The sequence below is a fragment of the Pristiophorus japonicus genome, chromosome 20 (genome assembly GCF_044704955.1).
Source record: "Pristiophorus japonicus isolate sPriJap1 chromosome 20, sPriJap1.hap1, whole genome shotgun sequence".
Lineage (NCBI taxonomy): Eukaryota > Metazoa > Chordata > Chondrichthyes > Pristiophoridae > Pristiophorus > Pristiophorus japonicus.
Genome location: NC_091996.1, coordinates 7,574,037 through 7,599,230, shown reverse-complemented (window position 1 = coordinate 7,599,230; position 25,194 = coordinate 7,574,037). Strand labels below are relative to the sequence as shown.

Below are 25,194 nucleotides of genomic sequence, written 5' to 3'. Positions count from 1 at the left end.
GCGCTAGTTTCTACTTATGTGGCTCGATGTCAAATTTGTATCTCATAATACTTCTGTGAAGCGTCTTGGGACATTTCACTACGTTAAAGGCGCTATATAAATACAAATTGTTGTTGTTGCCCTGGCTATATTCCTCCTTCAATCAAACAGGTTATTTATTTCATTGTTTGTGGGACTTTGTGCATATTTGCTGGGTGTTTCCCTACACAACAGCAGTGACTGCACTTCAGAAATATTTTTCTGGCTGTGAAAGGCACTATATAAATGCTAGTCTTTCTTTATAGATAATCGGGTAATTGGCCAAAAACCTGACAATAACTGGATAAATGTTGATCATTGCTGTAATCCCCAAGAAGCTGCTTTACCTAGTTTAGTAGCTAAAGATTAAACTCACTTATTTCTGAAACACCATCTATTTGTAGCATGAAACTTGCTCAAAGGTGGTCTGCTGTGTGGACTGTACAGTGCAGGTCCACTGAAGAAATATTGCACTATAGTCAACTGCAGATCAACATACCACCAGCAAAAAGCAAACCAAGTACCCTCAAACTTGCAATACGTATCAAAATAATCAGGGGCGGGTGGGGGGTGTGCGGTGGCTGGAAGTATTTACAGGGCTGTAATCTCGTGTTGGGGATTAGATGACTTGTAACCTTTTGGTTTGAGGTTATCTGATCCCTGGATGAAATCTGCTGCCTTTTAATCACTTCATTATCCATTGTCTAATTTTGTTCAAAAGCTATTTTCCCTCATATTACTTAAACAGCAGTAATAGTAATAGTAATTTTAATAAAAAATCTGATCTGGTTTCTTCTCTTTGCAGGTCACCATAGGTATGCAGCTGTTGTCAGGAGATCCTTGCTTCAAAACGTAAGTGTTTCACTAACAATAACCCTCCCTTTGTGTATGAGTTCAGTACAGTTTCAGCTGGATTCACACAGCAAAAGAAAATTCAGCCTGGCTTGAGTTTTTTCAGGTGCTGGTGTAGTTTAAAGGCAATTATGTTCCTTCCATACTTTTTAAAAAAAAATGTTCTTGTTTAAAAACTAATTCATTGCTACAGCTCAAACTTTTATTTTGAGATGCAGTAACCTATTTGGCCGGTTCTAGTGTTTCCTAGAGCCACTTGTATATTGATGCCGGGTCACCGGCAGAGTAAGGCTCCATGAAGATCCAGGTCCAAGCATCAGTTTCTTCTTTTTGTATTTGCCACCATGGAGCAGGACATAATGGGAGGTTGGTCAGAAGCCGCCTTGCGTCTCCTGCCGCTGTCTGGACGCAGAAAAAGCCAGGGGCTGGACATGTTGGAGGAGCATTCACTCCTCTACGTTATAGTGTGGCATTGACACAGATTGAAAACAGGAACTCTGATCCCTCTGATGTACCTTTATAAAAATGTATTAATAATTAAGTGGTCGGGTTCTTTTAAAGGAGAATGCTTACCGTCCTTCACTTAAATGCAGAGACTTGAGCAAATACCCCATGGTGCCCAGCGAAGGATTCTGAATGAATTTTTTAGTTTGAGAGTTTGACAATATATCTCATTCTCTGCCCACTCCCCTCTAAATAAAAGCTAAAGTGGCAAAATGGCTAAAATGTGATTCTCGATCAGTGCTGTCAACAGCTGGTGATGTCTGGCAAGCTGTTGACTGTGGTAAAATGGTACTTAAAAAGTCTTAACATTTCTTTTACGTAAACTCTTAAAATTGCCAATGTAATTTGTTGTTGGAGCAAAGTCATGAAACAGTACCTGATTGTGCAAGTTCAACAAAGCAGGAGAAAATGGTAATCCAAGCATCATAAAATGTGTTGTGGATGCATCCAATTTGTATCAGTTGCTGAGCAATTGAAACTAGATAGTGGCTGTTTTAACCAGCGTGACACCTTTCTGTGTACTATGTGTTACACGAGTTTTCTAAAAACAAAATGCCTGTTCCCTCGGGATCTATATTAAACTTTATTTCATACCAGGTTGTCATAGGTGCTTGGTTTAACATCTCCATACATTAAAAGGCAACATGTTTTTTATCCCTTTTTATATGGAGCAGCTGCTTATTCTAGCAAAAGGGGTGGAGGGGGAATTTTTTTGTAAAATCTATAAAAGTAAACTGCTAGTAAGAAGACCTAATTTGTGTCAATCTTGGTGGCTGTCCCATAGGGTTGTGAATTGGATTTAAAAGTCTCATTGGTTTGTCGCTGTCTGAAGTGGCAGATTGGGATGGCCTGAAATCATATTTAGTTCTTCAGGTTTGCTGTGTGTCAGCAGTAGATTAACTGCAGGAGTAACCCATTCTATTGGGGGTTGCACTGTGTGGACAGCAAGATTCAGTAACAGTGCACCTTTTCAGAATGTGGCATGCTTTGCAATCTGGGATCCTGACAATTGGTTTTAAACTCTCCTCTCTGGGGAACTTCCCGTATGGATTCGTTGCTTTCCAAAAATAACTATCAGTAGAGCTGCGCGTCACTCCCAATACCAAGTCCAGATGTTCTACGGTATCACTATATCTAATTCAGCTTGTCTTTTAAAGAATAAGTCATTTGTGGGAGAGACCAGTTCTCTGCCCAGGGAAGCAGTTGAGGCTAGCTCATTGAATGTATTCAAATCACAGATAGATAGATTTTTAACCAATAAGGGAATTAAGGATTATGGGGAGCGGGCGGGTAAGTGGAGCTGAGTCCACGGCCAGATCAGCCATGATCTTGTTGAATGGCGGAGCAGGCTCGAGGGGCTAGATGGCCTACTCCTGTTCCTAATTCTTATGTTCTTATGAATAATTTCAGTCTCTCGTTTCTTTTTAAAAGAGCTATTAAGTGTGGCAAACATCTCTTTCTGTTGTTTGAATATTGTTGAAGCATTGAGCATTGATGGCAAAGGGGAGCTAACGTAAAAGTTGCTGTGTCTATAATGTGAAGGAGTAGAATTGACCTCAAATACAGGGCATTTCAAAGATTTCATAACTATAGTTGTGTGTTAATTCACATTCCTTGCTATATAACTCCCCTGTCAACTATGGGTCAATGGTAGCACTCGCCTCCGAATCAGAAGATTGTGGATTCAAGTCCCACTCCAGAGACTTGAGCACATAAATCAAGGCTGATACTCCAGTGCAATGCTGAGTATCACTGAGTGCTGCACTGTCTGAGGTGCCATCTTTCAGATGAGATGTTAAACCGAGGCCCTGTCTGCTCTCGGGTGGACATAAAAGATTCCCATAGCACTACTTCAAAAGAGCTAGGGAGTTCTCCCTGGTATCCTGACCAATATTTATCCCCCAATCAACATCACTAAAACAAATCATCTGCTCATTATCACATTGCTGTATATGGGAGCTTGCTGTGCGCAAATTGGCTGCTGCGTTTCCCACATTACAATAGTGACCTACACTTCAAAAAGTACTGCAGTGGCTATAAAGTGCTTTGGGATGTCCTGAGGTGCTTTATAAATGCAAGTCTGCCTTTTCTTTCTTTCAAGGCAGTTTCATATAATTGTCTTTTTTGATGGTTTTTAAAAGTGAAGCCATACTGATGGTGAGACCATTTAAGGATGGTTCTACACACAGATTGGAGAGGGGGGGAAAAAAAACAATCAAATGAGATAGGAAACATTTCTTGGTAGGGTTTTGCCTGCAGAGTTTGTCAAACAATCTATTACTGCAGCGACTGTGATGGATTAACCCTTGGCACCACTCTCTTGTTAAATGTGCACTCAATATATTGAACAATAGCTGGTTGACATCCAGCCGATGGTGTCGGGTGACATTTTTCAGATGAAGTTACATACGTCAATTGTCCAGATAATGAACTATATACTAAAAATACACTTCAGTATTTGTCCTGTTGGCATAGTGACATCAATGAAATGCGGTAGAGCAGGATCAGCTCAACTGGATCAAATGTGTTTAGTGCTGCACCATGCACATACTGCCTGGTTTGATCAGAGGAGTTTTGGGAAGTGTCAGTTTTTGCTGTTTAAAATTGTAACCATTAATCCCTTCAATTGATTGGCAAAGTTCTAATGAAAACTGGATATTGTAAAGAACTGGTTCAATTTTATGACTTTTTTTGGACTAAGAATTAAGTATATTGTCGCTCGAACTCATTTTACTTTACTCCATAACATTTGATATTAAAGGTGTGTAGATTGTTTCTGGAGATCCAATTGAAACGTGTGTATGTCCGAATTCCTCAAATTCAGTTCTCTGAGAGTAAATTTGCAAATAACTTTGAACCGAGGTCCGTGAAGGAGGCTGGTTCCTAATGTGATGAGCATTTGAGGTTTAAGAATTTTGTCTCTTTATCCTGATTTTTTTTTTGTTCATGATGCAATTCAAACAAAGATGTTGATTTTTTTTTTAAAAGAACAATTCCCTCTCTTTTCTCCCCCTCCCTGCCTCCCAATAATTTTCTCATTTTCTCTTCTCCTTAGCAGGTTCCAGTCACATTCCAGCCTCCCCTGGATTATTCCTTCCTAATTAATGCGTATTACAAAATTAATCAGTATGTGAATTTTACTCGGGTTGTAAAGTAACACAAGACATGTAATGCACACAGTGCAATGCATTAAAACCCCATTACATAATCACCACTAAATATTAGGATCTCCCAGTTTGCTTGCTGGCCATTTTATTGGTTGGTTTCCCTCTTTCCTGTGTTCTTCTCTCATGAAATGAGTGCCCTAAGTTGGCATACAGTTCCAATGGCAACAGTACCGTGTCTAGATGACCACTCTTCCTGTCAGCCCGGACAGCGAGTTTGGCAGCCATCCCTGTTGCTCCTGTTGGTATTTGCTGACCCTGCACACACCGCAGATGGAAACCTGGGATGATGCTGTTCTGTTTGGTTCAGTGTTGCATTGAACAGCAGATTTGTCCTCCTAAATCATTGGGTAGTCTCCACCAATGTTCCCTGTAAGCAGCCTGTCCCTTGCATAGCCTTGTTTCTTTTAATGCGTGGCCCCTTTAAATTTCTGCAAGTATGTGGTATTTACAATGGAAAAGCCAGTGAGGGGCCTGCGCGGGACCTTTCCCATTATGGCCGTTCAGCTTAGAGGCAACAGTGGTCTCCACCCCTCTTATTTGTTCCATTTCTTCTCTGCTTATTGGTGCTCCGTGTATCACCCACCATTCCCTGACGGGGAGCACACAGGAAGTACACATTATCCAATGCTCTGTGAACATCATTTTCCTTCCTCTTTTTTTTTTTCCCCCCCCCCACCCTCTGTTTCCAAAAGAACTCTGAAAGCACCTCGGTTCCCCAGACAATTAAGATTGGGAGTTCATGTGAGGATGAGTGCAGTGGCTCGATACTTATAAGTCACAAAATTATTGTGGGCTCTGAATGTCAACAGCCAGAAGTAAAACAATTGTTCTTTGTTGAAGTAGTAACTGTGGCAACAGTCACAAGTTTTACAGGACCAGGCATAATGCTAAACTTTGCCAAGACTGCAATGCTGACGGATGACTGTGAAAATTATTCTTTCCATTCTATTGTGACAAACGTAAGGAAATTTAATGCAGCACTATCTGAAAAGCGCGTGCAGTATTACAAAAGATTAAAAAACAAAAAAAGCATACCAGCAGTCATTTACAACCACAGAAAGAATGGCCTTTCTTGAAAGAGCAGCTGTTGTGGGACACTTGGAGGTTGAGCTCGGGTCCTAACCTAAAGGAAGTTTCAAAATCTGAACTAGGACAGCAGATGGAGAGTGCTTTTCCAGCATCATAGAAGTTTACGGCACAGAAGGAGGCCATTCGGCCGATTGTGTCCGTGCCAGCCGAAAAATAGCTATCGAGCCTAATCCCACTTTCCAGCTCTCGGTCCGTAGCCCTGCAGGTTACGGCACTTCAGGTGCACATCCAAGTACTTTTTAAATATGGTGAGGATTTCTGCCTCTACCACCCTTTCAGGCAGTGAGTTCCAGACCCCCACCACCCTCTAGGTGAAAGAAGTTCCCCTCTAATCCTTCTACCAATTACTTTAAATCTATGCCCCCTGGTCGTAGACCCCTCTGCTAAGGGAAATATGTCCTTCCTATCCACTCAGTCCAGGACCCTCATAATTTTATACACCTCAATTGGGTCTCCTCAGCCTCCTCTATTCCAAAGAAAATAACCCCAGCCTATCCAATCTTATCTCGTGGATAAAATTCTCCAGTCCTGGCAACATCCAAAATCTCCTCTGTAACCCCTCTAGTGCAATCACATTTTTCCTGTAATGTGACCATAACTGTGTGCAATTCTCTAGCATAAACTCCCTACTGTTATATTTTATGCCTTGGCTAATAAAGGAAAGTATCCCATATGCCTTCTTTGCCACCTTATCTACCTGGCCTGCTACCTTCAGGGATCTGTCGACATGCACTCCAAGGTCCCTTTGTTCCTCTGCACTTCTTGATGTCCTACCATTTAATGTGTAGTCTTTTGCCTGGTTAGCCCTCCCCAACTGCATTGCCTCACACTTCTCCGCATTGAATTCCATTTGCCACTTTGATGCCCACCTGACCAGTCCATTGATATCTTCCTGCAGTCTACAGCTTTCTTCCTCATTATCAACCACACAGCCAATATTTGTATCCTCTGCAAACTTTTCAATCATATGTGAAACCTTTATTATGTACTCACTCCCATCAAACCATGTAATTTTGTATGTAACCAAAATGTTTAGGGTTGCTGATGTTTAGCAGTGAAATACACAACATGATTTGGTACTGAGCCACACAAGTTGGGGAAGCCCTAGGTCTGATTGAAAGTGTGTTGCCTATTGAAGGCTCCTATCAGCAGGTCGGGGCCTTCAAATTAACATACCACTTCAAGGTACAGCACGTGCTGGAGAGCGACGGCTGTGAAGAGGGTGACTGGATTGGACATTACCAAGGTCCAGGCCGCTGATTGGAGCGTGGGCAGGTACAGCAGGAGCGGCGAGGTTGGGGCACAGGAGCAGCGAGTGATCGTGGAGCGACGTGATCGGGGCCCAGGAGAGGCATGAGTTCTGGGCCCAGAAGAGGCGAGGGCCATGGGGCAGCACGGGCCAGCCCACACTGCAATATGTGTGTGTACTAGGTCCGTGCAGCAGAGCTGGTCTCCAGTCGTCCTAGTTAATCCTTGCCACTGGACCAAGGGCTCTGTCAAGCCCGTGTGGTGGCTGGTGTGCAACGGCCATCACACGTTGTTAAAAAAATCCACGCACAGGCATCTTCAACCCTTCAGGATGTAGTTTGGGACCTGGAATATTAGGTCCTTCATTGAAACGCCTGTGAACTCATTCCTTTTTGGCGTAGAAGCAAGTCATCCTCGACACGAGGGACCACCTATGATGATGATGATGTTGCCTATTGGATGAGGACAGGGCCATAGATGGCCAATGCAGCCTTGAGCATAAATAATTATTTCTTGGGTAAAGTATTGAGGGGTGGGGTCACCTCCATGGAACCTGTATGCCATTTAATAACCACCTTCAGAAGAGGAGAAAACTGGATGTCATATTACATTCTGTAGCAGAGATTAGTATTAATTTCCTGAAAGCATCAACACCTTATTTGGGTACGACACCCTGCCGAAGTGGCTATTACTATGTATGGCTTCTAACTGTGATTGACCACAGGCTGTTGAGTCCACATCACCACCTCATCCACGTCTGGATTCACCTGAAATCCACACACACCTCCAGCAGGTGTCACTAAACAGCAATCTATCTCCTGGCTGTATTTTTTCTGGTCTGTTAAGGCAATTAAACGCTGACTTCCAGGATCCATTAAGTCCACTTTGAACTTGTGGGGGGTGTTCCTGACGAGTGTGGGTCTGCTGCTTCCTGAATAAGCTCACTGAGCCATCGGGGAGATTATGTGCTCCAGTCCCTGAAGTGTGCATGAACCCATAACCTTCTGACCGAAAAGCTCGAGTGCTGACGACTGAGTCAAGACTGACGGCAGTTAGTGTAATATTAACTCTGACCAAATCAGCTGTGTTTTCACACAACCGTGGCACAATATTAACGGACCACAAACCTCCATCTATCAAAAGCAACCCTTTCAGTAGCTCTTTGCCTGTTTGTATGCACACGATCATCTGAAAAACATTAGTCTTCTTAGAATGAATACCATGACATTTATTAGCTCAGCAGTGAATTCGGATCTGATGTTGGGGTTAATTTGCTTTAAATGTTTCTAATGAAGTCACTTACTTTACCAGTTCAAAAATCTCCATTTTGTTTCATTGTTTTCTGGGTTTCTGCGAATACGATGTGTATGTGTGTCTGTGTGTCTGCTGCCCTCTAGTGACTCTGGCTATCTAGGCCATGTTCAACAACAACCTGTATTTATTTTTGTCATATGATCGATGCAAATGAGGAAAGCCATTTGGATCATCGCTCCAACGGGGAGAAAGCTTACAGTTCCATCCCGAGGTTAAGAGGAGATTTGATCGAGGTGTTTAAAATCATGAAGGATTTAGATAATGAATAAAGAGAAACTGTTTCCACTGGCTGAAGGGTGGTTAAGGAGAGGGCACAGATTTAAGGTGATTGGCAAAAGAATCTGAGGCGACATGAGGGAAAACATTTTTACAAGTGGTTATGATCTGGAATGCGCTGCCTGTTGGGGTGGTGGATACCGATTCTATAGTAGCCCTCAAGGATAAATACTCGAAGGAGAAAACATTGCAGGGATATGGGGAACGAGTGGGGGAGTAGGACTAACTGGAATGCTCTTTGAAAGAGCCGGCGCAGACTAGATGGGCTAAATGACGTCCCTTTGTGCTGTACTATTCTATGCTTATGGCAGCCAGCTATTTAAAAAAAATAATAATTCCAGGGTTTCTTCCCCGCCATAAAGTGAGAGAGTTTGAACTTTAGGAGATTTTTTTTTAAAAAGCGGGTTCTCTTTGGTAGATGCGACCTTCGTTTTCCAGTTGTGTCCTTCACTACCTTTTTAAGGTCTCCTGTCATAAATGCTCAAATAGGGAAGCCGAACTTGAGGCTGTTCACAGGCATGTACTTTTGACATATACTTTAGGTATGGAGTAGCCTAAAACACAATGCTTGTTGCCTCTTTGGCATCCAGAGGCAGCATGGTGCATTTCCAGGTTAGGGATGGCATAGATCAGAGCTGTAGCTAAGTGTTTCCCTTCACCTCCCCACCCTTGATTATTTATAGTGAGGTTCCAGAGGGCTACTGTCAGCTGTAATTTACTTACTGCACGCATCTTTCTACATGCCTGCATTGGCAGGGATAAAGTAAAGAACGTTAATTTGATTTTTGTAGAAGGTTTGAAGTGTCAACTGAGAACTTAATCTGAGATTTAAATTTAATTCACTTGGGAATTTGTTCTTTCCATTTTCTCTCCTTTCCTTCTCCTCTCCTGAAGCTAGTGAGTCAAACTGGGGGCCCGTTCCATAAGTTCCAAAAGCCCTCCAGCGCCTCACCTAAGCGCCCGTTCTCTGCATAAGCGTGTCAGCAGGCTGTGTGTCTGTGGGTGACTGTTACAACTAAGCCCGAATGTGCATGCACACACGTGCGCGCACACACATTACTGAATAGCAGTCATGGCTGAATACCTCCTTCTCCCACCCACTCCTCCCCCCCTCCCCCAACCATCTCTGGCCAAGGACATCGAGGCCAGTTGTTATGCCACATCACTACATAATCTGAGAAAAGCTAACTCAGCACAGACCAGGGATCAAATCTGGGATAAGAAATAGAGTAAATATTTGCCTTTATATATAGCATTTTATCTCACTGGAAACTTCTCCGAATGTTCATGAAATTAATTTGATTGCAGCGACTATTATGTAGGCAGCTCTAGCCGTCATTCTGTGCCACCAACATCCCACAAACAGCAATGGGATGACCAACCGGTTTATCTTTTGTTTTCATACAGCTGAGCAATTGCCGATTTCATTTGGAAATGTTACTACTCGTCAGAGAGACGGTAGCTTTATTGACCTTTCTGGGATTTGAGTAAGGTCTCGGAGACGAAGCGATAATGTTGCTTTCCTCTGCCGACCGTTCTCTAACCAGAGATAGGAACCAAAGGTGTACAATATCTGGACTCCCATAATCATCTGCCCAGCTGTAAAATTGTATTGCCTGTCAGCAAGTTTTTCAACCCAAAATACTGAGCTTCGAAATGTTGCAGCTAATTTCTTGTTGATTTCTGCAGGCCTGCATGTACTGCCAAGTCTATCTCAATCCCAGGCCAAGATAGTTCCTTGCAGCTGGACTGTAAGGGAGATGGGACCACAGACAATAATGTTGCCTCCGGTGGCTTGAATTCAGTGAGGCAGCCAAAACCTCGACCTCCGCTCAGCTCAGGTAAAAGATACTCCAGGCGTATTAAAGGCACATTTCTCTATGTCGGACCCGGGTTGCATCAGTTTCTTACTGCAAAATAAATAATGGGTTTTAACTAAACCAAGCTGCTAATGTAGCCATTTACACCCATCTATTACAAATTGAAAGGACAGTCCTACCCATAGTCATTACATTCACTGAAAAGGTTAAAGATGATCTCATGCAACAGATCCATAAATTTAATTTGCTTAACCAGGGCAGACATTACTTTTTATCACTCACCCACTCCTCATCACCCGGGGATTTCAGAAATGTGTTCATCTGCACCAGAGAGCCTTGATTTAGTCTGCTGTTCTAATGGACATCCAACCCATCTGGGATTGTCGTAACTGGAAAGCCTCAGAGATGAGAGTTTTTACTTTAAATGAAAGCATTGGACATGGATCTGAAGCAGTCTGCAAATCCTGTCCTCTGTGCAACTAAATATTCATTTCCTTCTGTTGATTTGGCAACCGTCCTTTATAGTCGCTCACTTCATTCACTCCCACCACCACCAGCGCACCGTGGCTTGAGTCTGTACCATCTACAAGATGCAGTGCAGCAACTCGCCGAGGCTTCTTCGGCAACACTTCCCAAACCCGTGACCTCTATTACCTAGAAGATCAAGGGCAGCAGGAACATCACCACCACCAAGTTCCCCTCCCAGACACATACACCATCTTGACTTAGAAGTATATCTCCGTTCCTTCAATGTCGCTGGGCCACAATCCTGGAATTCCCTAACACCATTGAGAGTACCTTCACCACACGGACTGCAGCGGTTCAAGAAAGCGGCTCACTACCACCTTCTCCAGGACAGTTATGGATGGGCAATAAATGCTGACCTTGCTAGCGACACCCACATCCAGTGAACAATTTTTTAAAGAAAGTCTGCGCGGACCCTTCCCATTGTACTGCTGTTGATTGTGCTCATCTCACTCCCTGCACTCAGCTTCCTGGCCCCTGTAAATCAGTCTTTCAGCTTCGAGTTCATGCAGTCTCTAAAATGGTGTGCCAACTTCTTCCTCGTTATTCCTGATGGCCTTCCATTGACCGGTCAGCAGGGATATCAATTGGTGGACTCGTGCCTTCAGAAGATGGCAAGGAGCCATCAGATATTATTTGAAAACTTCAATTTCTTGTTGACGTATAAAAGTCAAACAGTTTGTGATTTAATAATGTGAAATAGTTTTTATGTGCAGCAGATCTAACTTTATTAATGAGCATATTTTACATTATATGAAGGTCAGCTGCCATACTTTATGTGCAAGTACTTTGGGCCCCTCGGTTAGCATTGGAGCCTGGTAGTAATATAACGTTGCAATTAAAGTGAAAAAATATTACTTAAACTCATCAACAGTAATTGACATCAGAATGTTGCTATTTACAACATGTGTATTTTGTGCTCTCAAAGTGACAGGCTAGTTATCCACAGCTGCACGTTAGTAGCATCATAATTGTGCATTACATATTAAACTGCTGTCATTATAAACAGATCAACAAATCTTGCGGCACAGTAAGCCATTCAGCTCATGGTGCCTGCCGGCTCTTTGATAGAGCTATCCAACTAGTCGTACTCCCCTGCTCCTTCCCCATAGCTCTGCTGTTTTTTTCCCTTCAAGTATTTATCGCATTCCCTTTTTAAAAAGTTGCTATTGAATCTGCTTCCATCACTCTTTCGGGCATTGCATTCCAGATTGAAACAACTCGCTGTGTAAAGACATTTCTTCTCATCTCGCTTATGGCTCTTTCGCCAGTTGCCTTAAATCATCCAACTTACTGTCAGAAACGCCATGGTAGATTTGCTAGAATGTTTTTTTAAATGCTAAAGTTATCAGTGTACAAGCTGACACTATTTCAAAGGCATTGTGTATTTTAAGATTAGAATTGGATTAGCACATTTAAGAGTAGTAGTCGTTGTGGGGATTTTCATCCTTGCTGCAATCGTTTTTTTTAAATCTAGATTAATACAGTTTTTTTCACCCCTCCCCATTGAAACTCCTATCCTCGGGGAAAGAGGAACAGACTGAACTCAGATTGTTGCACAGCCCAGTAGCTGGGCAGAGATGTGCTTCTGCGAGTTTCCCACAGGAAGAACACCCCTCTCTCTCTACTACTATGTTGCAATTTGCTTTTGTCTTGAGCGATGTATTGTAATGTATTTGCTTCATGGGTTCTTTGCTTAAGAATTTATAGCAACACATTTCTATTAAGAACTAGTTAGTTTATTAGCAAAAGGTTTAACAATCACACTACACATTACCAGTTCATCCACCAGGCTCACAACCACCTGTCTCATCGTGGATCCCCCGAACCCAACTGGCTGGGGTTTTATTGGGTCTTGTGAACATCACGTGACTGGCTAAGCCATTCCCATCTCAACAGCACCCTCGCAAATGCATACATTACATGTACAAAGAAAATGAACAGCTTTTCTCAGTAGCGCCTTGTGTTTGTATCGTTTCTGCTAGGCCTGACTGAAGATGCAGATCAGACTCCGTCCAGCCCAGATGAAATGTTTCAAACTGGCCATTCTCGGAATTCCAGCTACGCCAGTCAGCATTCTAAAGTGTCAGGTAAATATTTCCCCTGGTTCTTTTTGTGTCTCGATCTTCTCTTGGGAAGGCTTACTGTAGGCAGGGGAGTTGTGGCCTTGGAAGATATTCAGAAGAGACCAACCTATAGGGTGTTTGGTAGTACGATGTGGATCTGATGACAGTACAGTGCATTTCATCTTTGTTCGGGTGATTTTCTTTATCTAGCCTAATGGTTCAGTGAAAGAGGACAGTTTGTGAGGTCTGGGTGGGATGGTAAACCTTTTCAGGAAGGGGGGGGGCGGGGGAGATTGAGATGTTCTGCAGAGCAGGAAAAATGGACAGTGTAGAGAAATCAACAGAACAAGGTGAGGTAAGGATATGAGGATTCAGAGTCCAGAGAAAGTAACGCAGGGAGGGTGAGGTTAGGTTTTAAAAGGAGCAAACGTGAGTGCGAATAGAAGTTGAACAAAAGATTTTGTCTTGGAATTTAGTGAAGGTAAAAATGGGGAATTACTCTTCAAGTACGTTCTTTACACAAGTACCCTTTGATCTGAGTGTCATTGTGGCTATATGTAAAGAATGGGCCGATGAGATGAATGCAGCTTTCCCCTATACTGCAGGACAAATGTATCACTTGCTTTTGCAATGTTTTATACGTTGGAAATTTCAGATTCTGAAAGTCACTTTTGTCCTGTAATTGTACACTTAAGATGTGTGAGACAAATGGGTCCTTACTAGTAGGCTGCCCTTGACCCCGAAAATGATATACTGGAAGGGAGTACATTTTGCTGAATGCTTCAATAATGAGAGGAGCAAGCTAAGTGTGGGCAGAGGGTTGAAATAAGAAATGTAGGGACTGGAACAAGATGCGAGAAGTGGCTACAGTCCAGCCTTTCATGGTGAAGCAAATGAAAAGAACTGACGTTCATTTGAAAACTCCCCATGGCTTTCTCTGTTGCAATGACCTTTCCAAAAATTTGACTGCAATAGCTTTTTGTTCCTTCTCATCAAAGTAGCACAATCCTATTTTGGAGGTGGGGTGCAATTCAGTTGGCCTTTTTTAAAAAAAAAAATTATTCTCATGGTATAACCTTCCCATGTCCTGTGTGGTATCCTGCATTGTCATCTTTAGTGTTTATACTATTTGGTTTTTTTTTGCACTCAAGTCAGTGCTGAGGAATGGAACACTTTCTTATTTCAGCACCCCAGTGTCATCACCGACACTCCCGGGGCATTTATAATCTGGCCAGCTGCAGAGCAAAGCTCCTCTCATTCTGCGTAACAACAAATTCCAAACACCAAAGAGAACCAGTTGATTTTTTTTTTCCATTTCCCACTGCAGTTATCCTCTTGATGACTCAGATTGCTAGTTAATACCAGATTAGAAGTTATGATGAACCTTTTATAAAACACTGGTTCGACCTCAACTGGAGTTTTGTGTCCAATTCTGGGCACCGCACTTTAGGAAGGATGTGAAGGCCTTAGAGAGGGTGCAGAAAAGATTTACAAGAATGGTCCAGAGAATGAGGGACTTCAGTCACGTGGAAAGACTGGAGAAGCTGGGGTGGTTGTTCTTGGAGCAGAGAAGTTTGAGAGGAGATTTGATCGAGGTGCTCAAAATCATGAGGGGTCTGGACAGAGTAGATAGAGAGAAACTATTCCCATTGGCGGAAGGGTCGAGAACCAGAGAACACAGATTTAAGGTGATTGCCAGAAGATCCAATGGTGACAAAAAGAAGAACCTCTTTACGCAGCGAGTGGTTATGATCTGGAATGCACTGCCTGAAAGGGTGGTGGAGGCAGATTCAATCGTGGCTTTCAAAAGAGAATTGGATAAGTACCTGAAGGAAAAAAAATTGCAGGGCAATGGGGAAAGAGTGGGACTCTCTTGCAGAGAGCCGACACAGACTCGATGGGCCGAATGGCCTCCTGTGCCATAACCATTCTATGACTTGAGTTGAGCCTGCTTTTCCCATTGGACCCTGAAAGCCAGCAGATAAATGCGACATTCTTCGCTGTGCTCTGGACTCGATTCAAACTTGGGGTGCCAGTCGAGAAAGGGGTAGTATGTTAACCCGCTGTCCCATCCAGTCTCCCGTAAATTGCCCCCTATTTGAATCGGTCGTGTTCATCCCTAAACCATACACCATCTGCTTTTAGTCTTGTAGGCTTAATCAATTAAGCGATTAATTCATTGTATTTTTTTTTTGGAGGGGGGAGAGAATAAAATAGACACTTTTAGGTGGTGACCTTGAAATTTCTTTTTTCCAGTGGGAGATAACTTCGGATTGCATGTGGTTACAAATGGTGACATTTTGGACACAGCACAACTTTTAACCGTTTTAAGGCAAATCTTGAGCCGCAGCAGCTTGAAATGACAAAACTTTAGATAGATGAAGAGCTAAAGCTGTTTAGGATTAAGGTCATGAAGCACATAACCTTATCCCACAAATCTGTTTTAATCTGCATACTCTCATTAGAAGGCGTGCAATGGAATCAGAACAGTTCAACATCCCCTTCAGGATCAAAGTCTGTCACAACTTGTGTTTCGGTATTATTCACATTTTTGGGACATAGATGCAGAAAACTAGGCGCATTTAAAAGGAATTCTACCTTTAGCGATATCTCTACATACAGGTTCGACCTCCAAAATCCGGAGTTCTGGAATCCGGACACTAGGCCGATCTGTGGCGGGGTCGTCCGGAAACCGGAAAATGTTCCGATATCTGGACTCTTTTTTCCCCCCCCCCCCCCCACCTCAGCGAACCGACGACGCCCACCCCGACTTCGCGCGGCCCAACCTAGCCCCAGCACCCCTCCCTCCCCTTTACCTCAGCTGCCCGACCCCACCTACCTTAGGCCAGACAAGGAACTCCTCCATGGCGGCGGGACCCTGCCCGATCAGCTCCTCCTCGGGGACCACCTGATCAGGTCCTGGGCGGCGGGCCCTGCCCGATCAGGTCCTCCTCGGCAGGACCCCGCCAGATCAGCTCCTCCTCGGGGACCACCTGCTCAGCTCCTCCTCGGCGGGCCCTGCCCGATCAGCTCCTCCTCGGGGACCACCTGCTCAGCTCCTCCTCGGCGGGACCCCGCCAGATCAGCTCCTCCTCGGGGACCACCTGCTCAGCTCCTCCTCGGGGACCACCTGCTCAGCTCCTCCTCGGGGGGGCCCTGCCAGATCAGCTCCTCGGGGACCACCTGCTCAGCTCCTCCTCGGCGGGACCCCGCCAGATCAGCTCCTCGGGGACCACCTGCTCAGCTCCTCCTCGGGGGGGCCCTGCCAGATCAGCTCCTCCTCGGGGACCACCTGCTCAGCTCCTCCTCGGCAGGACCCCGCCAGATCAGCTCCTCCTCGGGGACCACCTGCTCAGCTCCTCCTCGGCAGGACCCTGCCAGATCAGCTCCTCCTCGGGGACCACCTGCTCAGCTCCTCCTCGGCGGGGCCCCGCCTGAACAATTCCTCGGCGGCTTGGCCCTGCCTGACGACCCGAACAGCTCCTCGGCGAGCACCCGCCCTTTCTGACATTCAGAAATCCGGAAATAACCGAGCCTGGGCTCGGGTGTTTCTGGATTCGTGACATCAAAGACTTTCCAAAGTCCGGAAAAACACACAAACCGGCTTGGCTTCAGTCCCGAGGTTGCCGGATTCGGGAGATCGAACTGTACCAGTTAATACTGGGATGGGGACCAGGTCAGCCTTGTGAAATAGATTTATTCTACTCCAGTGCACTGGTGGTGACCGATGGTTTGGGCCTGCCTAACCGAGTCACTGTATCTTGACACTGCAACGTGATCATGGGCATGGGTGTCGCTGACAAGGCTGGCATTTATTGCCCACTCGTTTTTAATCCCTCCACCAGAGGAAAGCGTTCTCTATCATATTAAAGAAAGACTTACATTTATATAGCGTCTTTCACGACCACCGGATGTCTCAAAGTGCTTTACGGCCAATGAAGTACTTTTGAAGTATAGTCACTGTTGTAATGTGGGAAACGCCTTGATTAGATCACCCTCAAACTTCTAAACTCAAGGGAATACAGGCTAAATTTATGTTAAATAATGAGGAATGTTTATGCAACTTGTCCTCATAATTTAAACTTTAAGCCTAAATATCTCTCCTGCCTCGAACAGACCTTTCCTTCTGTTCTTTCCTTCCCGCCCACCCCTCCCCGCTTTTTCTGCCTCTGTACTTGCTTCAAACCTGTTGTTGCATCTCTAACTTTTTTCCAATTCTGATAAAAGGTCATTGACCTGAAACGTTAACTCTGTTTTTCTCTCCACAGGTGCTGACTGACTTGCTGAGTATTTCCAGCATTTTCTATTTTTTCCAGTACAGACCCGTGGGAAGCACCACTTGTCATTTTGTGCCAATCATACAACCAATCCTTTATCCCTGCTCTCTGTCTCCTACTTCCCAATCAATTGCCGAGTCATATCACAAGGTTGCCTCCAAGTCTATATTTTTGCTAATAATCTCTTATGTGGAACCTTGATGCGAATACTGCATCAAATAGTGGAACAGAAACCGTAAATGGTGGGAACACTCAGCAGGTCAATCAACATCTTTGGAGAGAATAGACAAACCAAGCTTTCGGGAGCAACCCTAAGTCATAACTGGGAAAATGATCAGCATTTAAATGGGGAAAAGAGCAAAGGGTAAGGGAAGGAAAAGAACACCCCTGACCGGATAAGTATGCATGCTTAAGAGAAACAGGAAATGGTTAAATGGCTGGTGGTATTAACATGAGGCTATAGGAAGAAGCATAATTAAAAGGAATTAAAGACATTACTAGACCAATGAAATATTAATGAACAAAGATAGCTGGTGTTGACTAGTGTTTCTGTTTGTCATGATGAGTAATAGGATATTTCACATCTGGAATGAATATTAAAGCTGCACTTTGTTTGTGCTTTGGCTGATGTCATAAACAGATTAAATGCCAGATTTTGCTCACCCCTGGCTATTTTTTGTAATGTACACTCCAATCTCATGTGAAAATCGTGCTGATGAAGTAAAATTAGTGCCAGACTGAAAGCCTGTTGCGTTCAAGAATACGGTTGCGTGATTCACAGAAGGGTGCAATCTAGCGCAGGACACCCTTGAGGTGGTTTGTTCTTTAGAAGGCCTGGAGCTAAGTTGAATTATCAAATGAGATTAGTCATGTTGTACATGTCCATGCATAGGTTAGTTCTCAATAGTCCAAATCAAATAGCAATTTTTAACTCCAAAGCAAAATACTGCCGATGCTGGAATTTGAAATAAAAACAGAAAATGCTGGAAATCTCAGCAGGTCAGGCAGCATCTGTGGAGAGAAACAGTCAACATTTCAGGTCTGTGATCCTTTGTCAGAACTGGAAAAGTTTGAGATATAACAGATTCTTAAGGAAGTGCAGAGTCAATGAAAGGGCGAGGGGAGGAAAGAAGAAAAGGGAAGATCTGTGATAGGGCGGAAGGCAGAAAGGCATTAGGAGACAAAAGGGATGATGGGTAAAAATGAGCTGGTAATGGCACAAGTTAAGAAACAAAAGATGAATCTAAATAGTGAATGGCAGAATCATCAACAGCGGCCATGGGAAAGAGAAAAGGGTTGGGGGGGGGGGGGGGGGGTTGTAAAAAAAAAAATGAGAAGGAAAGGAAAAAAAATATGGGCAGAGGTTATGGTCTGTAATTGTTGAAATTTCCTCGAGCTTGCATTGAGCTTCATTGGAGCAGTATAGGAGGCCGAGGAACAATTTTTAGCTAATTGCTGTTCACTAAAATTGCACTAAATCGAACAATGATCCCAAAAATTGTTGCGTGGTTTATCTATAGAGGAAATTCTTTACATTTGCAACTGGCAATTGTTTATTGAAAATTCAATGTTGTTTGAAAATTCAGGTTACAGCACTGAGCACTCCCGGTCCTCGAGTCTCTCGGACCTAACTCACCGGCGTAACACATCCAGTAGCAGTAGTGCCTCTGGAGGGCTCAGCATAACCGTTGAGAGCACCGAAGGGGAGAAGGAGCACAAAGTGGAGAAGCCACCGCGGCCCCCGAGGCCAGCACTCCCACCTGACAGGCCATCCAGGTACACAGCTGTTCTCTTTAAAAGAGGTAGTTCCCTATCTCTGGATAGTGCACATCCTGATAGCAGGACCCATCGAAGGTGAGACCACGGAACATTACATGTACAGATTGATGTGAAGACTGTTAATGTTGCCAATTTGTGATATTTTCTGTGTTTTTCAACTTTTTTTTTCCCTTTATAAGTTTGTTATCTGAGGTGTATGTGTTTGTTCCAGATCAGAAAATGTTTGTCTGTAGTCTTGACGTTTTTTTTAAAGAAAACTTTAAATAAAGTATTCTTTGTACCATTCAAGGTTTTCTACTCTGCCAACAAATGGCCCCAGCCAATGTTCCCGTTAAGCTGCGTGGTCTGGAGGTCCCATGCAGACCACTCAACGGCTTTACAATGGAAAAACCGTGCATGTGTGGAAATTTGAAAGGACCACACACCCAAAAAAAAATTAGCGGGAACATTGGTCCTAGCATCTTCACACCCTGTAGCCTCTGACTGGGGAAATTTCAAATTGGATTTTCTGCTCGACTAAATGGGTGGATATTTTATAGCTCCAAGTGCTTGGGTTGTAGAGATATTCCACTCTTAATTCAAAGTTGCTTCACTTGAATTATCATTTCATTCAAATTAGTCAAGCTGATCTATTAAATTGCTTGCTTTGTGCCACTGGATAATTCTATTTCTGTTCCCGAGCAAAAAAAGCCTATTTGAATTAACAGGATTCAAATAGTTGAATGTGTCCAGTTTTGCTCCTGCCTATTTGTCTCTGACTATCCAATCTGATGACCAAGTTAAGGTGTTTCGAGGTATTTTATTACCTCGTGTCCAAAAAAAATTAGCGGGAACATTGGTCCTAGCATCTTCACACCCTGTAGCCTCTGACTGGGGAAATTTCAAATTGGATTTTCTGCTCAACTAAATGGGTGGATATTTTATAGCTCCAAGTGCTTGGGTTGTAGAGATATACAGGGAGAGTAGGCGAGCTGTCCTTTCACTGCTGCAAGCTGGGTTCACATCCAACCCGGACTGGTTTATCCACATTCACCTCTGCTGGCTGTGACGGGCGAGTTTGGGCAATCTCAATTGATGTCCCAGTGAATGATGATTTGTGCCCTGAGCCTTCATATCATTCATTACTAATTGGTGGTAAATTTTCAGCCTCCCTCAGAAAGCTCTGACGATTGCTGTTGTAAGAATGTGGGCAGAGTAGAAAGTACTTGAATCTTTATCTGACCTATGCTATATTTGACTATGCAAAATGTGGGCACGAAATTTAGAAATAAATCTCAAACCAGGAGTGCCAACAGCAGTGTATTGCTGATTATGTAGAAGTAGGAAAAATAAACTTTGTTAGTGCATTAGTTGATCTGGCTTATTCTGCTTGTATCTGAGCCACAAAGTGTTGCACAACCTATTGGCACGAAATAGCCCTGTCTAAATTCTAATTTGTTACGCGGTCAGTGGAAACAGTCTAAGAAAACCCAATAATAAAACCATAAAATGCTGGAAATCTCAGCGGGTCAGGCAGCATCGGTGGAGAGAAAGAGAGTTAACCTGTGTGTTTCCACAGATGCTGCCTGACTGCTGAGATTTCCAGCATTTTCTGTTTTTATTTCAGATTCCAGCATCCACACTATTTTGCTTTTATATAAGAAAACCCAATTGTGACTGCCCTAATGCTTGCCGAGCAAGTGCTTGATGTAGTATGAGCCAATCTAGACCATGAAGGTGCTGGCTTTGATCCCTGTATCCTGCTGAATCTCTCCAGGGCAGCTCTGTGGATGCTGCAGTTAGCCTTTGTGGCCCTCGCTAAGGAGAGGAAATTTAGCCCGAATTCTTGCTCCTGATTATGTCGTCCCTGCTGGAAATTGCCCATGCAGATTGTTGGGTGATGACTGGATTGGCTGTGCTGGTTCAAGGGTGGAATGTCCTCCAGCTACTCGCACGATTCAGTGACCCCTTGGGCAAGGCCTGTCGAAGTCTGCACTTTCAGGAGTGAATTGGAATAAAAGAAATATGCTGCCAACTTTCTGTATTGCAGGGTCCTCGTGTACAAGTCGTTGATCTGATAATTTTGAAGTGTGTAGTTGTATTGTTTCTAACAGATTCTCCATCCCTTAGGCGGAAGAAGGAAGCTGTGGAGAGTCAACCCACTTGGGTCGATGACACCAGAATTGATGCAGACGACATTGTGGAAAAAATCGTACAGAGTCAAGATTTCACAGACGTCAGTAACGCTGAAGGTAGCTGTAATATATTTGCTTCATGGGTTCTTTGCTCAAGAATTCATAGCAACACGTTGCTATTAAGAACTAGTTGGTTTATTAACAAAGGTTCAACAGTCACACTACACATTACCAGTTCATCCACGAGGCTCACAACTGCATACCTCATTGAGGATCCCCTAAACTCAACTGGCTGGGGTTTTATTGAGACTTGTGAACATCACGTGACTGGCTAAGCCACTCACAATGCAACAGCTCTATAAACCTGTGATCATCCTCATCGGCGCATACATTACAGTGGCCTGACCATTTTCTGTTGCCCATTTTTTCCTCCTCCTAATTCTGGGGTACAATTCCCAGGGCACCATCAACCATCTGTTACCTCGTCCAAGTGGCTGTTCCTTAGTGGCCAAGAGGGCTAATAAACTGTGAAAATCACCCCAAACGTGGGCTGCCTCTTTCCAAAATGCTACTTATTTTACAAGTGTATTATGAGGTTAGTATGACTTATAAGTTTGTAAGAAAAGGCAAAATGTCATTATAATTTGCCTGGTGACGTGCTCCATTTATGTCCAGCAACGTGACTAATGCTGCTGTAGAGAGCCTAGCTCTGGCACAATGGTCATCACGTGCCTCAGTTACTGCTGGGGAAAACCACGATGGTGTGTGGTCTGTTGATGAGACAACTGTGGAAATATGTTGATTTCAACAGTTGCCAAATCTTGTATTCCACTGTTGTCAGTTGGGCCACACAAATCTTATAGAAATTACAGCAAAGGCTGAGACTGCTCAGCTCATCACATCTAGCTCTTTAATTAGAGCTAATCCCACTTCCCTGCCCTTCTCATATTCTTTTATGCTTCCTTCCTCAAATACTTATCCAGTCACTTTTAAATCACATTATTGTCTCGGCCTCCGTCTCAACTTGTGGTAAAGCAGCAAAGATCTTCTAGCGTCGGTAACCGGAGGACACAGATTTAAGGCAATTGGCAAAAGAACCAGAGGCGAGATGAGAAGAGTTTTTTTTTTAACGCAGCGAGTTGTTGTGATCTGGAACACGCTGCCTGAAAGGGCGGTGGAAGCAGATTCAATAGTAACTTTCAAAAGGGAATTGGATAAATACTTGTAAGGAGAAAATATTTGTTCACCACAGGGAAAGGGCAGGGGAGTGGGACTAATTAGATAGTTCCTTCAAAGAGTCGGCATAATGGGCCGTATGGCTTCCTCCTCTGCTGTAATTCTCTATGGTTTTCCTTTCGTTCAATTAGTGATAATCCTGAGTCCGGGACCCATAGTTACTATTTGCCAATCAGTGGAAACAATCTTTCACTATTCACCCTCTCAAAATCTTTTATAAGTTTTGAGAGACCTCAAGTTGATGTTTCTTAACCTTCGACGTTCCAGGGAGAGACAAAAATCAATTGCAACCTAATAACGCCTTGTATGAGTACAAGACTTGTGGGTAAAACCCAGAATCTCACTTGCTTTTTTATGGCCTTTTCGACCGGCACTTGTGCCGTTAAAGATTGAAGTATTTGCATTCCTAGAGCTCTTTGTTCCGTTGCTCTGCTAAAAATCTGATTATTTAGGCTATGCTCCCTCTAAATATTACCGTGGGTGCCCAGCCTGTTTATTTAAATGGATGGTATCTTTAAATTTGCAGCCACACGCGCAGCATCTTCAACGGGACAGCTTGTGAGCGGCCTGCGCAGTACCTTCACAGATTGCTGCGCAGCTTACAGAGGACATTGCTGTCACTGTTCTTTTTCCTAAAATGTATTTCTTCGCATTGAACATTATCAGCCCATTCCACTAACTTGCCAATGTGCTCCTACAATCTCTTGGATTCTTCCTCCACATTTGCTGGAACCCATCGTTTGATATCATCAGCAAACATTGATGTCATTCCCGTACCCATGTCCAAATCATTATATCTGTGGAAAACAAAATGGGTTTCAGTGCAGATCCCTGGAACACCCACTACCCACATGTCCTATTCTGAAAAACATCCATTTACCCCTACTTCTTGCATTCACTCTGTCCATGGGTCGACATTTTCCTTCATGACATGCCTTAATATTCGTAGCAAGTGTCTTATGTCACTTTCCCAAATAAGAACGTATAAGAACATAAGAATTAGGAACAGGAGTAGGCCATCTAGCCCCTCGAGCCTGCTCCGCCATTCAACAAGATCATGGCTGATTTGGCCGTGGACTCAGCTCCACTTACCCGCCCGCTCCCCGTAACCCTTAATTCCCTTATTGGTTAAAAATCTATCTATCTGTGATTTGAATATATTCAATGAGCTAGCCTCAACTGCTTCCCTGGGCAGAAAATTCCACAGATTCACAACCCTCTGGGAGAAGAAATTCCTTCTCAACTCTGTTTTAAATTGGCTCCCCCGTATTTTGAGGCTGTGCCCCCTGGTTCTAGTCTCCCCAACCAGTGGAAACAACCTCTCTGCCTCTATCTTGTCTATCCCTTTCATTATTTTAAACGTTTCTATAAGATCACCCCTCATCTTTCTGAACTCCAATGAGTAAAGACTCAATCTATCATCATAAGATAACCCCCTCATCTCCGGAATCAGCCTAGTGAATCGTCTCTTTACCCACTCCAAGGCTAGCATAACCTTCCTTAAGTAAGGTGACCAAAACTGCACGCAGTACTCCAGGTGCAGCCTCACCAATACCCTGTACAGTTGCAGCAGGATCTCTTTGCTTTTGTACTCCATCCCTCTCGCAATGAAGGCCAACATTCCATTCGCCTTCCTGATTACCTGCTGCACCTGCAAACTAACTTTTTGGGATTCATGCACAAGGACCCCCAGGTCCCTCTGCACCGCAGCATGTTGTAATTTCTCCCCATTCAAATAATATTCCTTTTTACTGTTTTTTTTTTTTCCCCAAGGTGGATGACCTCACTTTCCGACATTGTATTCCATCTGCCAAACCTTCGCCCATTCGCTTAACCTATCTAAATCTCTTTGCAGCCTCTCTCTGTCCTCTACACAACCTGCTTTCCCACTAATCTTTGTGTCATCTGCAAATTTTGTTACACTACACTCTGTCCCCTCTTCCAGGTCATCTATGTATATTGTAAACACTTGCGGTCCCAGCACCGATCCCTGTGGCACACCACTAACCACCGATTTCCAACCCGAAAAGGACCCATTTATCCCGACTCTCTGCTTTCTGTTAGCCAGCCAATTCTCAATCCATGCTAATACATTTCCTCTGACTCTGCGTACCTTTATCTTCTGCAGTAACCTTTTGTGTGGCACCTTATTGAATGCCTTTTGGAAATCTAAATACACTACATCCATCGGTACACCTCTATCCACCATGCTCGTTATATCCTCAAAGAATTCCAGTAAATTAGTTAAACATGATTTCCCCTTCATGAATCCATGCTGCGTCTGCTTGATTGCACTATTCCTATCTAGATGTTCCGCTATTTCTTCCTTAATGATAGCTTCAAGCATTTTCCCCACTACAGATGTTAAACTAACTGGCCTATAGTTATCTGCCTTTTGTCTGCCCCCTTTTTTAAACAGAGGCGTTACATTAGCTGCTTTCCAATCCGATGGTACCGCCCAAGAGTCCAGAGAATTTTGGTAGATTATAACGAATGCATCTGCTATAACTTCCGCCATCTCTTTTAATACCCTGGGATGAATTTCATCAGGACCAGGGGACTTGTTTACCTTGAGATCCATTAGCCTGTCCAGCACTAACCCCCTAGTGATAATGATTGTCTCAAGGTCCTCCCTTCCCACATTCCCATGACCAGCAATTTTTGGCATGGTTTTTGTGTCTTCCACTGTGAAGACCGAAGCAAAATAATTGTTTAAGGTCTCAGCCATTTCCACATTTCCCATTATTAAATCCCCCTTCTCATCTTCTAAGGGACCAACATTTACTTTAGTCACTTTTTTCCGTTTTATATATCGGTAACAGCTTTTACTATCTGTTTGTATGTTTTGTGCAAGTTTACTTTCGTAATCTATCTTTCCTTTCTTTATTGCTTTCTTAGTCATTCTTTGC

At 43.6% G+C, this 25,194-nt stretch overlaps 1 protein-coding gene across 2 annotated transcripts in view; it reads left to right on the top strand.

Annotated features, from left to right (window-relative positions):
* The window catches only part of eeig1b (estrogen-induced osteoclastogenesis regulator 1b), a 136,839-nt gene that overhangs the window by 98,513 nt on the left and 13,132 nt on the right, over nucleotides 1-25,194 (top strand). The window contains exons 5-9 of one of the 2 annotated variants that reach the window (XM_070863724.1): nucleotides 824-870; nucleotides 10,158-10,309; nucleotides 12,799-12,903; nucleotides 18,743-18,932; nucleotides 21,045-21,166. In XM_070863724.1, coding sequence (XP_070719825.1) covers nucleotides 824-870; nucleotides 10,158-10,309; nucleotides 12,799-12,903; nucleotides 18,743-18,932; nucleotides 21,045-21,166 — 616 coding nt within the window. Of the gene's footprint in view, nucleotides 1-823; nucleotides 871-10,157; nucleotides 10,310-12,798; nucleotides 12,904-18,742; nucleotides 19,011-21,044; nucleotides 21,167-25,194 lie in introns of both variants that reach the window. The other variant, XM_070863723.1, reaches the window with a different exon arrangement.